The sequence below is a fragment of the Bacillus rossius genome, chromosome 5 (assembly GCF_032445375.1).
Source record: "Bacillus rossius redtenbacheri isolate Brsri chromosome 5, Brsri_v3, whole genome shotgun sequence".
Classification (NCBI taxonomy): domain Eukaryota; kingdom Metazoa; phylum Arthropoda; class Insecta; order Phasmatodea; family Bacillidae; genus Bacillus; species Bacillus rossius.
In genome coordinates, this window is record NC_086333.1 from 21,442,543 (window position 1) to 21,455,379 (window position 12,837).

The 12,837-nt window shown below is 43.8% G+C and overlaps 2 protein-coding genes across 2 annotated transcripts in view; one reads left to right on the forward strand and one right to left on the reverse strand.

The window, feature by feature from the left end:
* LOC134531634 (alpha-tocopherol transfer protein-like) overlaps positions 1-12,837 on the reverse strand; it is a 288,390-nt gene that overhangs the window by 200,220 nt on the left and 75,333 nt on the right. The gene's annotated exons all lie outside the window — the stretch shown is intronic.
* LOC134531633 (dynein axonemal intermediate chain 1-like) overlaps positions 1-12,837 on the forward strand; it is a 118,361-nt gene that overhangs the window by 4,814 nt on the left and 100,710 nt on the right. The window contains exon 2 of the mRNA XM_063367391.1: positions 1,935-1,982. Coding sequence (XP_063223461.1) covers positions 1,935-1,982 — 48 coding nt within the window. The remainder of the gene's footprint in view (positions 1-1,934; positions 1,983-12,837) is intronic.

Genomic DNA, 12,837 nt, shown 5'->3' on the forward strand with positions numbered 1-12,837 from the left:
TTTTTCTCAGAAATGGTAAATCTAAGAGAAAAATGTATAAAGGTATTTTTAGTAGATAATTACCTTATCTACAATTTTTGTCTGAACTATTTCTATCGTAAAACTAACCGTTTGGACAAAATATTCAAAAAACCCATTTTTGCGACCTTTGACCTTGAATAAAATTTTTTGCACACACGGGATAAATGGGGACTTTTCAGGATTTCATTAGAGTGGTATCCCTTACGTGCCTGTAAATTTTCAGCTTCTTGTGATTTAATGCAAGGTCAATACTTATTTTGACCGCAAGTCGCCTCCCTGCTCCTTTACGTCACACTCCAGAGGGGTCACAGTCCATACAGTTCACTATTACAATTAATTACGAACAACCAGCGTACTTCTCAGTTAGCCATATTTAATTTTAGCTCAGCTTTCTTATTTGTATATACACATTTTTATAAATACTAATAATATAAAATACAAAATAATAAACACAATATCAACATACAAACATTCTCACACACTCTTATTATACTGTTACGACTGGCTTCGTAAAGGATAGCGCAATTAAAGATTTTACTACCACACAGTTTTATTTATGGCTATTATTTACTTCATTAACAAATAATCTAAAAATTCCAAATAATCATTTGCACTTAAAAATGTTGCTTCCCCAGTCACTCGTTTTTACACACCGCACACCTCGCTGGGCCGCACCTCTGGCGCAACTCTCGCCGCAGCACCCCTCGTGGACCTCCGTCGCAGGACTCCGTCGCCGCACTCCGCCACCGCCGTCGCACCTCCCTTCACCGAGGACCCACTTGACGCCTCGCTCGGAAATTCGCTCGGAACTCCGCCGCGCCCGCGACAATATCGCCCGGAACTGAACTCTCCGCCCTGGAACCTTCGTCCAGGGACTTCGCCGCTCTATAACCCAGAAACTCCACCGCGGGAAAACTTCCGACTCCACTGAACTGACTCCCTGCCCTGGAACCTTCGTCCAAGGACTTCGCCGCTCTGCCGCACCCGCGGCACTATCGCCCCGGAAGCTCCACCGCGGGAACACTCCCAGCTTCCAGCTGAACTCCCCAATAGGCCGACGTCCTCGGCTTATATATCACAGGCGACACTTCTAGAATTCACGAGCGCGGCTTGGGCCAGTCGCGTCATTCCACGCCGACCCGATGCGAGAAATCTCTAGACACACGTCGGCAGCTGCCAGTTGGCTCGCGGAACTACCCAGCTGTCAGGTGTCAAGTGTCAGGTTATCGGCGCCGCACGAGGAGTGCCGGAAAGGAGGGGGGGGGGGGAAGCGGTGACCATTGTAATCTACAGACGTGCGCGGCACGTCTCAGGTTACGGCGGCCACGTGATGTCAGCCAGCTTGCACCTGCGCGCCGCAGCTCTGCTTACGTTCGTAACAATACCGATTACTTTACTGGACTCCTTGCAATTTGTAACCTGGATCCAAAAAAATTTCAATTACCAATTACAACTCTTCTCTATTGCTGGTCGACCAAATGTATAGAACGAACATAACGTTAGTTGCAGTGGTTTTTAAACCTGTTGCTTCCATTTCATTCACACAACGTAAAGTATACTTAGCCATCTCACTCGACCTCTCCGTAGAAGATTTATTTTTAAGTTTTTCAAACACAGTTTTTGGGTGAAAGTTCTCAACTTTTATTACCAAATATTTTTACTAAATGTTATGTAGGTGTTTTATACACACACACACACACATATATATATATATATATATATATATATATATATATATATATATATATATATCTTTGTAAGAAATAAAATGTTTTCAAAAGGTTACATTATTTTTCATTAGTTTTCCTTGTAAGGATTTTTATTGGTTGAGAGCAAGATTTTAAGTTGATTTTTCATCATGACAATTTTTCTTTTGCAACAGTATTGATTGTTTCTAACTGTCCTTTTTACAGAGCGGCATTCCTGGCAGGCTGACAATGCGTAATCGAACGACAACTGGGGTAAGTACGAAGTTTATGCTAAACCATTTACTGGAAGTAAATTATATTGGATGTTCGAACCATTTACTGGAAGTAAATTATATTGGATGTTCGAACCATTTACTGGAAGTAAATTGTATTGGATGTTCGGTATTCTCACTAAAACACAGAGAAATTTCATACATTTTAAATGAGTATTTAGACGAACCAGTAAATAAGAAATAATACAATTATTTCAACAAAATAGATTTCCTTAATTTTGTTTTAAAGCTAGTTAAACGGCTTGTCGAACAAAATTCTCTGTATTTCTTTAAGGTTTAATAAAGCCAATTTTTAATATTTTTACTGAGTTTTTAACTTTGCACCCTTACTGTCACGTACAATGGAAAATTTTAACTAACCTACAAATATAGAGCTCTAAATTGGAAGATGTTTTTATATTTCTTTTTAAATATAGTTTTACTTTGCAAAATCTAAGTCAAATTTTCTGTCACGTTTCAGTCATGTTTTATTACTTGCATTTATTTTTAGGACCTAAACGATTGGCGACATTTAAACAATCTTGAAATGAAAATGGCACGAAAAAAGCGCACGTAGTATGCCGAATAACACAGAATACCTACAAAATAACTTTGATAAATGGCTGCATTTTCAATATTTTTCTTATTATATATTTTTTGTTTTATTTCAAAACCATCAAAAACCATTGGAATTAATTTCCTAAATTCTTATTCAATTATTTTCTTTTGTACTTAAACTTCGGTACAGTGTTATACGTACAAGCAATTAAAAACTTGGCAAACTGATAACTGAATTTAAAAATAATAAATGTAACGATAATAGAACCAACTGCAGAATAAATAAAAACAGTCTGAATGTCATGAATGACACATATACTACACTTTTAAACGATTGCTGCGTAAAATTCTAAATGAAATTTTATTCGCAGGTTACATAGCTCAATAACAATGTTACGGATGGCTTCAGTAATATTTTGAAACATCAAAACAGTAAAAAAATTAAGTATTATTGTTGTTCCTCACCGCACGGTAAACTGGTTAAAACTTACTCGTGGAGTTTAGGGAATAAATAACAAAGTAATATTACCGTAGAACTATTTGATAATGGTGCTACGAAACCATAAATGTGGAATAAATTTTCATAAAAATTTAAAATAATCTGTAGGTAGAAAGGGATAATGATAATTAAAAAAATCATTAAACTGGAATACATTCTTTCCTTTAAGCATGTTTATTTTACTTTAAGCATATGGACTCACGTACAGTTATCCAAAACTTACCTAATTCACATGATTATATTTTATGTTTTAATGAAATTAGCTGTATGTTCTTAGAAATATTTCAATACTCCGTGCGTTTAACGATATGTTTTAATTTATTAACTTGAATTAAAAAATAATATAAATTAATTTAAAATAAGGCAATTCTTAACAAATAAATAATGAAATAAAGGATCATTCAAAATGTATGCCAACACAAACATAAAATGTTTTAAAACTACAAAGGAAATATTAAAATTCATTTAGGGTACGTGTCAGTAGTTATAACAAATACTTTTGGTTCCCTCTTTGGTTATGTAACAAATAATTAAGTATGATTGTTAAAAATATCCAAAAGCCAATGTTTTCTAAAACGTTAAGTTGCCAACTGTCAAGCAAAATATACACCTTTACTTTTTTTTAAAGAATTTTCGATGTGTAACATCTTAGGCCCGTTCCACAATGACACGGAAACGGAGACGGAACACGGAAATGAAGACGGATTTCACGGAACAGAGCTTCTACAATAGCACGCAAACGGAGACGGACCCGTACGGACCTGCTAAGCAGTGCTGAAGTCTTCCGTTTACGTTACTCCGTTAGACCAATAGGAGCAAGTTATTTATTCACTGCAGTTGTCAAGCTACAGTTGCGCGTTCATGTTAATTAAGATATTAGTTTTGACTAATGTTGGTTTCCGTATTTCTCGACTACTTTTTTTTATGCGTGAACAACAAAACAAGATTTGTTATGAAATTAGAATTGTGCACGTGGGTTTCATCATGACGAATTTTGATGAACTTTTAATTTTCATGGTTAAAGATATACCTGCAATATATGACAAGACGGAGAAGGGCTACTTTACCACCGCCACAACGCAAAAAAAAAAATCGTCTTACTACATTACCAAGTTAACAACCATACATTTCGATTTAACAGGTAGTTCACTTGATACTCGTAGTTTTCAGTTACGTCACGCTCGCTCTTTCTTATTGGCCAAGATATCTTACGGATCCGTGTATTGTAGAACGAGACAAATACGGACGGAACGGAACAATACTCCGTTATCGTCTCCGTTTCCGTCTGTTCCGTTTCCGTGTCATTGTGGAACAGGCCTTAGCTTTGTCATACAGCATTTGGTATGAATAATTTCGTGAATAAAACTGGTCTCATGGAATGCAAATGTGTAATCACTGTGCTGCCATGTGTGGCGGATAGCGAGAACCAAACTTCGCAGAGCCAAAAGAAAATAGTATTAACTGTTTAATGATTTTTACAAGATGGGCAGTATTTTGATAAAATAATTCTTGAAAATCAGGTCCAAATCTTTGTATGTAGCATTTTTTAATGTCTTTTCCACTTATATCAGAGAAGACGTTTCATTATATGGTTTAAAATTTTGGTCTGCATATGAAATGATGCTATAGTCAATGTAGCTGCTAAGGAAACAAATTCTACTCACATGTGAGGAATCTTCGTGTGTGATTAGCGTCAATAAATGTCGTTGGAATCACAATTTGCGTATATTTATCACATTCGGCAATATTTTTAAGTATTCTACGTTAAATTTCGTACTAAAGTTTCGTATTATGTTTATTTGCAACATTAAAGCGTGAATTTTCTCGCTACCGTGGTTGATTTTACACATCTCTGGTGAGTACTGAAATGCACGCTCTCATTTTTTTTTTAATTATAAAAAAACTTTTTTTACAATTATCTTTATTAAAACATTTTAAAATGTTATTTAATAAGAAAATACTAAATAACATTTTAATGACCGCGTTTAAAAAAGAAACATATGAAATTTATTTATATAAAAACTAGATTAATTATTCAGTGAAATATGAGAGACCACTGTCAAAAATAAAATATTGGTGGTCTGTAAAGTCAGTTTACGGACGATTGTTTAACGTGACAACGTCGTAACAAAACAATGATGAAATGATTGATCCAGAAGAAAAGGAAATATCATATTCGGCCTGAGACTGAGCCGTAATAGGTTTTTGCAACCAAACCATTTAGGCATTAAAAATGTTATATTCTTTGAGCAAGAAAATTTTTTTGTAATTTTTCTATCTTTTCTATGATAAAATCTACCTCTGCATACTTTTATGAATAAATTGAATCTATTTTATTTTATTATCACTATTTTGTATGGATACAAAGAAGGAGTGAAATGATATGTACTATTTAATTAATAAATTTACTTTTATTTGCATTCATTAATTCATATATATTTATTACTTATGAAATGTTGCGTGCGCCGTATTTATTTTTACAAGTAAAAAAAAATTCGCAGCTGCTGAGATTCGAACCGATAACCTTCGGATTGATTGATTAAAAAAGGCTTTTTATTTTACAGTTTGCACTTTACATGGTTTTTACATTTTGTTTTCTTGGCACCCCAGCACGCAGTGCTCTTTTACCAGTTTATTACATGGTTATTTACACATTGTTAGGTTTAATTTACAAAAAGGTATACGTTATTGGAAGTCATCCATGCTAACCAAACGGCCACGAGACCATATTGAGATTAAGTGTTTCAGATGGTATAAATTAATAATATTCCACGCACGATATTTGTTTGAATTTCTTTTAACTAGCATATTATCTAATGGACTCGAAATATTTACACGCTCGTGGGCTCATAGCTATAATACGGTGTGTGATTTAGTTGATCAAATAATAACTCATGACAAATAATTACCAAAATCAAACTAAAGTGTGAAAAGTATCATACCAGCAATAAATATTTAGTTACACAGCTAAAACAATCCTCATACAACACTGTTTAAATATACTGATTCACACTAGTAATTAAAATAATACGTACTTGTAGGAACGCCATTTCCTTGCGAATATACTCCCGTGGCGCGGTGCACAACAATAACCTCGAACCAGTACGCCGCCACGTGCCGGCCGAGTTCTCTGTACCGTCCGCAACATACCAGAGAGATGCCACGCATGCGTAAACTCTCGGGGCGTGCGCATCTCTCTCGCGGGCTGTTGGCTGGGAGTTCCCTGCGCCCTATTGGGTAACCGAAGGCTGGCAGTGCGTGTGGGATTTGTGTGCGTACTGGGGGCGGCCTAGCAGCGCCAACTGCTACCGACCGCGTCCCGCGGGTGGCGGATACGGGAGCCCAGCTCGAGAGTTGCAATCTCGCTGGGGTGGCTGTGAATAACCAATAGCAGTCCGCGGACCAATGGCCGGCCTGTGGAGTCGTTATCACGGCTGTCGGGGAGAAAGGTAGCCTGAATTTAGCTCGGCGCGTGGCAGAAAGCAGCTTCGTCGGCGAAGGCACCGCAGGGGAGCTCGATGTGCCCTGGATGCGAAGTGTAGACGAACTGCGGGCTGGAACTTGCGGAGCTGTGGACTGCCGCGCGCGCAACGGAACTGAACAGCATCGGAATTCTGAAGGAAGAGATGGCGGCGCCTTCAAGTTGGGGCCCTGTTGGAGCCAGTGGTAGCCTGGGCGGCGCGACCTTCAACCGACCCGGGAATTTGGGGGGCAAGAGGGTCCGACTCGCAAGATACTTCATTCGCCTGAACGACGTACCCCCACCCTGGCTTGAAAGGTCGTTGGCTGTTGACTGGAAGAAGGAAGATGAAGATGGCGCAATGTCAGGCTGCCTTTCGCTCCGAGAGCCAGCAGTTCGAGCCGGTTTACTGGCTCGTCTGCCCACTTCTGTTTTAACTGTGGCTGCCTGGGCAGCTGTGGCTGGGCTGACGAGTGAAGTCGCCCGCCCCTGGGGGTGCTTGCGCCCCTGGTTAATAATAACCCAGGAGTTCCCAACCTTTAAATACGGGCCGCAAGGCCCAAGCACCCAACTCCAGCAGTAGGAGTAACGAAGGAGTACTGGATCAATGTAAACACAGAAATGTAAACACAGCGCCAGTACCCCTATGGGCGCCGCCAACTTGTTTCATGGGCGCCGCCATCTTGTCATGTGGGGACCGCCATTGTTGTTGACAGTGGTTACCAGGGCGCGCCGGTAGGCCGCCATCGTAGTTCAGCCTTTAGTTACCGGAGCGCGCCACCATCGCTCCGAAGGCGGGAATTGTATACAAAAAAAACTGGGCGGTAGGTGGATTCGATCCCGGGAACGCACCAACGTCGTGGTCACGAGGCGTGCGCCTTTACCACTTTTTTTTTTTTTTTTTTTTTAAGTTTATTAGTTTATTGTGATATCATGTGCATGTACATAACATTACAGCTCACATCAGATTAAAGTCAGCACAAATGGGTTACACGATACTGATACCTCGCCCCTGCGGATTAACACAGTCCCACACCATCTGTACAAATTTCAAAACATGAAAAGGTAATGTCCAAACCTCCTTCTTAACGTATTGTTTTTTACCATAGACCATCTGTCACGTCGTAGCTGGGATATGAAGTCCCGCAAGAAGTATGGCACTTGAGTTTTGAGCACAAAAGCTATCAAATTCGCCATCAGCCACACAGCCGCCCGCCTCTTCACGGTAGGGAAGGCCGTGATGTCGAGGTAGCACATGCGGTCCGCGCACACGTCCCGTGGAGGTAGGCAGAGCAGTCTGGAGAGTTTGGTTTTACACCACTCCCACAAGGGGCGCGAGAATGAGCAAGCACATATGCGATGGAGGGCGGTGTCACGGTAGCCACAGAGTTCGCAGTGGTCATCCTGGGATAACGCAATGCGTTTCTTGCGATAAAGGGTGGGTGTCAGGTCGTTGACAAATGTGAAAGCTTCGGCACAGAGATGAGTAGGTAATTCAGGATCAGAAACGTTTTTCCATATGTTCAGCCAACACAAAGAAAGGATCTTATTCTGAATATTCGGCACAGAGGGTGTTGCTCGTCGCTGGAAACCATACAGTTGTCGTGTGGAGACATGCGTACCTTCGGGAAGTTCGGAAATCGTCGTGCGAAGGTGATCGGCGGCGGACTTGTAGTGTCGGGGTAGGCGCTCCCTGGCGCCCCATGCGGCTGTGTACAAAGCCGAGGAGCGACCACCCTGTAAGACACGTTGTATGACGCATTTCTGGAACAAGGCTCGTGCTTTGTGCTCATGCTCAATGAGTCCGAGACCACCTTTACTGACAGGCATCGTCAGCTGATCGCGGCTGACCTTGAAGAGGAATCCTTTCCAGATAAACCATCCAATGTATTGCCTGATTTGAGCTGCAATCGCAGCTGGCATGGGGAACACCTGTGCCATGTACCAGAGTTGTGAAAGGGAGTACATGTTAACGATATATACACGTTGGATGATGTTGAGGTTTCTAAGGTGTGACTCAAGCAGGCTACCACGAACTTTCCGCACCACTCCGTCCCAGTTCTCTTGAATGGTATGACCGATGTCACCCGTGAAAAGTATTCCAAGTGTCCTGATCGCATCCGTAGACACGAATGAATGCTGTGGCACAATCACATCTGGCGCTGCTTTCAGATTCAACACTTTGGTTTTCGCGAAGTTGCATTTTGCATGCGTTGCCTTGTGGAAGGCCTCAAGAATAGCATGAGCGGCCGCGAGTTCATGGTCACTACGCACAATGACCGTAACATCATCTGCATACCCAATGCACGTTAAAGGATTCCCTTGAATACTCAGTCCTGAGAGAGTAGAGTTAAATTTCCTTATAAGGGGCTCAATATAAAGGACGAAAAGTACCATCGAGAGCGGGCACCCTTGTCGGACAGAGGAGCGAATCGGAAACTTGTCACCAAAACAACCATTGATGGACATCTTCGAGGTTAGGTTCTCTAGGAACGTGCGTAGGACAGCTCGAACTGTCGGAGGGAAGCAAAGGTGCTCGAGCACCCTGTCAAGGAAGCTCCATTGCACCCGGTCAAAGGCCTTCTCAAGATCAATGTTCAGGAGGGCGACAGCGCCCGGCGTTGTGCGCGCCAGGAGCTGCACATCGCGGAGCGCAGAAGTGCCATGTGTGATGGACGTCCCCTGCACAATACAATGTTGGTCCGGCCCGATGACATCAGACAGCGCTGATTTAATACGATTGGCATACACCCGTGCGATGATTTTGTAGTCAGCACACAGAAGCGTGATAGGCCTATAGTGGGCTACTTCACGTGGCTGTGGTACCTTGGGTATGAGCACAATGATTCCCTCTGTTTGCGTGCTGCACAGACGCCCTCGTCGAATGACCGTGCGCGCCATTTCGCAAAATTCCTCTCGAATCGTTGGCCAATAGTGCTGGTAGAATTCGTAGGGGATACCGTCCACACCAGGGGATTTGGTTTTTGGGGCCCTCCGAACGATGTGTGTGATCTCTTCGTCAGTTGGGTCGGCCTCCAGATGGTGCTGTGCTATGTCGTCAAGGCTGCTGTCATACACATCGAGGAATGACGTCCCTTCATCATAGTCAATGTCGTGGTCCGCATAGAGTTCCTTGTAACTACTTGTAAATGCTGCGAGGATGGTTGTGGAATCCCTTACGACCGTGCCATTCGCGTCCACAACCGAGCTGATATGCCTTCGTGTACGCCTCTTCCGATCTCGCATGAGGGAGTGAATTCTAAGCCTTTCTTGCTGTAGCGCACTCTTGGTGTTATTGAATACAATGCGACTTTCCATGTTCGCTCGGTGTATGGCGATGATCCGTTCCTTAAGGCGACGGGCTTGACCCCTCGGATTGGTAACTGCGGTTGGATGCGTACTTAATTCCCGTAGGGCCCTCTCGTGCAAATAGAGAAGGGAGTCCTGCTCCCGTCTACAACGCCCGCCATGGTGCTTAAATAATTTGGCCAGACCTGGTTTGACGCAGCCATCCCACCAATCCGCTGTGTCCGCGTACCTCTGTTTACATCGCAACCAATGAGACCAGCGCCGATGAAAATCATTGTCCACTTCAGTTTGACCCAACAAGCGTGTTTGTAGTCTCCAGTAGTTACGCCCAGGTGTGGGTGAAACCTCCGGAGCAGCCACAGTACAAACGACCATGTAATGATCTGTGACAGCCACTGGCACCACATCATATGATCGCGCGTTGTGTCGATGCGTGCGGGACATATAAAACCTGTCTAGGCGCGAACTAGATGAATAGGCATGAAAGGTGTAATGTGGTGTGGGTACTTGAAGAATGTCGACCATGTCCTCCACATCAATGGCAGTAACGAGCTCATGCAGTGCCGTGTTAATGGGGTAGTGTCCACCAACGTGATCACTGGGTGTAATTATACAATTGAAATCTCCACCTAGAATAAGACCCGTGCCATCATTCCTTATAAATGGAAGGATTTCCTGGCGAAAAAATTCCTGGCGTTCTGTTCGACGCTGAGAGCCAGAGGGGGCATAGACATTCACACATTGTCCGATAATGCTCCTGCCAGTAGCGCTGGAGGGATTGAGCGCTATGAGTGTGCCAGAGATTATTCTCCCAGATGCGTGCGCTCTGATGTGCGTGAGTTCAAGATGGTTCTTTGTGACAACAATGGTTCCTCTCCCTTGAGGGCCGATGTTGGGGTACACATTACATTGGTCAAAATATGGTAGCCGCTCTAGCGCACACTCTTGTAAAAATAGTACGTCGATAGCGTGCGCACGTACAATGCTGTGTAAAGCATGAAATTTGAAAGGAGCTTCAATTGCACGAATGTTGACAGTGGCAATTGTTAAAACTCTAGTCATCCGCTACGTCTTTGCTACTAGCTACGTCATTCCCTCCCCCACTCTGTACCGTTATGCTGATCGCGCCCCCCTTGATTTGCTCGATCGCATGCTGGGCAATGCGGAGTGAATATTCACGTTGTGAACGCGGGCTGTCCGGTAGGGCGGTGTCGCGACTTGGACTGCGACTCGCATGACGGGCCTTTTTGTCCTTGCGCCCGCTCGGGGGCCGTTCACGCCCACCGGACTTTTTGCCTGAGCGGGGGTTGGTGGAGTGCGCCTCCTGTGAGCATTCGGACATTCCGTCATCCTCCATGTCAATGGGCGTATCGAGTCGTATATCCGGGGCGGGCATGTCCTGTTGAGTCGGAGCAAGAGGTGATGCGGTAATGGTGGACAGCAGAGTTTTGAGTGGGACCGCCTCATAAGGCCTCTCCTCCCTGTCTTCTGACGTCAGAGTTTGTGCCGGCGGATGTAAGCTCGCCCCAGAGGTGGTGGGCCAGTCCCGCACTTCGTGCGGTTCTGTCGAGCGACTGCTCTGCGCGCCACTCTGCAGTGTCTGCGCCCACGTGCGCGGCGCGCCCGACCGCTCGCGCGGAAGAGTGGGGCAGGCCGCGCGGTGGTGTCCCGCCTGCGAGCAGTGACTGCAGGTCTGGAGTTGTCCGTCATACACTACGAAACCGTGATGCCCATCGACTACCAGCTGTGAGGGAATATTTTGATTGAGTTCCATTTTCACTATTCGTACCCCTGTCTTGGCTTTGAACTTGCGATACACCCCCCACATTTCGTCCACGCACGTGTGTATCTTTCCGTACGGAGTGAGCGAGTAAACAATCCGTTCATTTGGTACTTCCACGGGAATGTTTACGACCCGGACGGTTTTCAGGTTGTCTAGCGCCAGTTCTATGTCTACTTGTAGTGACTCACCGCTCGCTGCGTGTATCTGAGACGTTCCGCCGGTCTCTCGGATGATCCTCTCGCAGTGTAGTAATGATGTCAACTTCACAAAGACGCACCGTTGGCGTCCGTCGACCTGTACAGCAATCACTTCGTCATCCTGCAGCCCAAGGGTCTCGTCGAGCCATCGGAGTAAGTCCAACGCGAGCGGTTTGGTTTGACACTTCACGCGAAGGGTATTCACTCGTGGGGTCGGTTGGCAAGTCGCCATGATGGTCCTGCGAAAGTCAGTAAGAAGCCTTTAGAATACGTAACGTGTAAGCCGCACGACACTTAACTCGCTCTTGCACTAAACCAGGAGAGTAACAGCGCACGAGACACGTCGCGTCGCACACGTCCGCGCACCACGCGAGCACGGGGCGGACTACCACTAGACCACGGGACCATATGAAGTATGGGGAATTAAATAACGAACATATGCCTTAAAGAAGCTATGCTTAAAAGAAGCTATGTCTTTAAGCACCCGCCATGTCTTAAAAAAATATATGCTTAAAGACCCCACCATACTAGCTATGCCTATAGACCCCACCACTCCACAATCGCCGCCATGTCTAAATTTCAAAAAATAAATATGTATATAAACCCACACCCACCCCCACCCCCAAGTATGTCTAAAAGAAACCCCCGCCATACCAGCTATGCCTAAACCGCTATGCTTAAAATACCTGCCATATTGTATGCTTAAACTGCCATGTTTAAATGTCAAAAGCCCCGCCACTCCACAACCGCCGCCATGTTGTATGCTTAAAACAATTGACGCCATGATGTATGCTTAAAGCAAACCCCCCACCATTATGCTTAACCGCCATGTCTTAAAAAATATGTCTATAAACCCCCACCACTCCACAACCGTCATATCTAAATACGCTTAACCCGCCATGTTGTATTCGAAAATAAACGTCTACAACCCCCCACTCCGAGTATGCTTAATCGCCATATCTAAATTTCGAAAAGAAATAAAATACCGATATATTAAAATTAAAAAAAATACAGTCATACTAGCTATGCCTAAACAGTTAACTTTCGAAA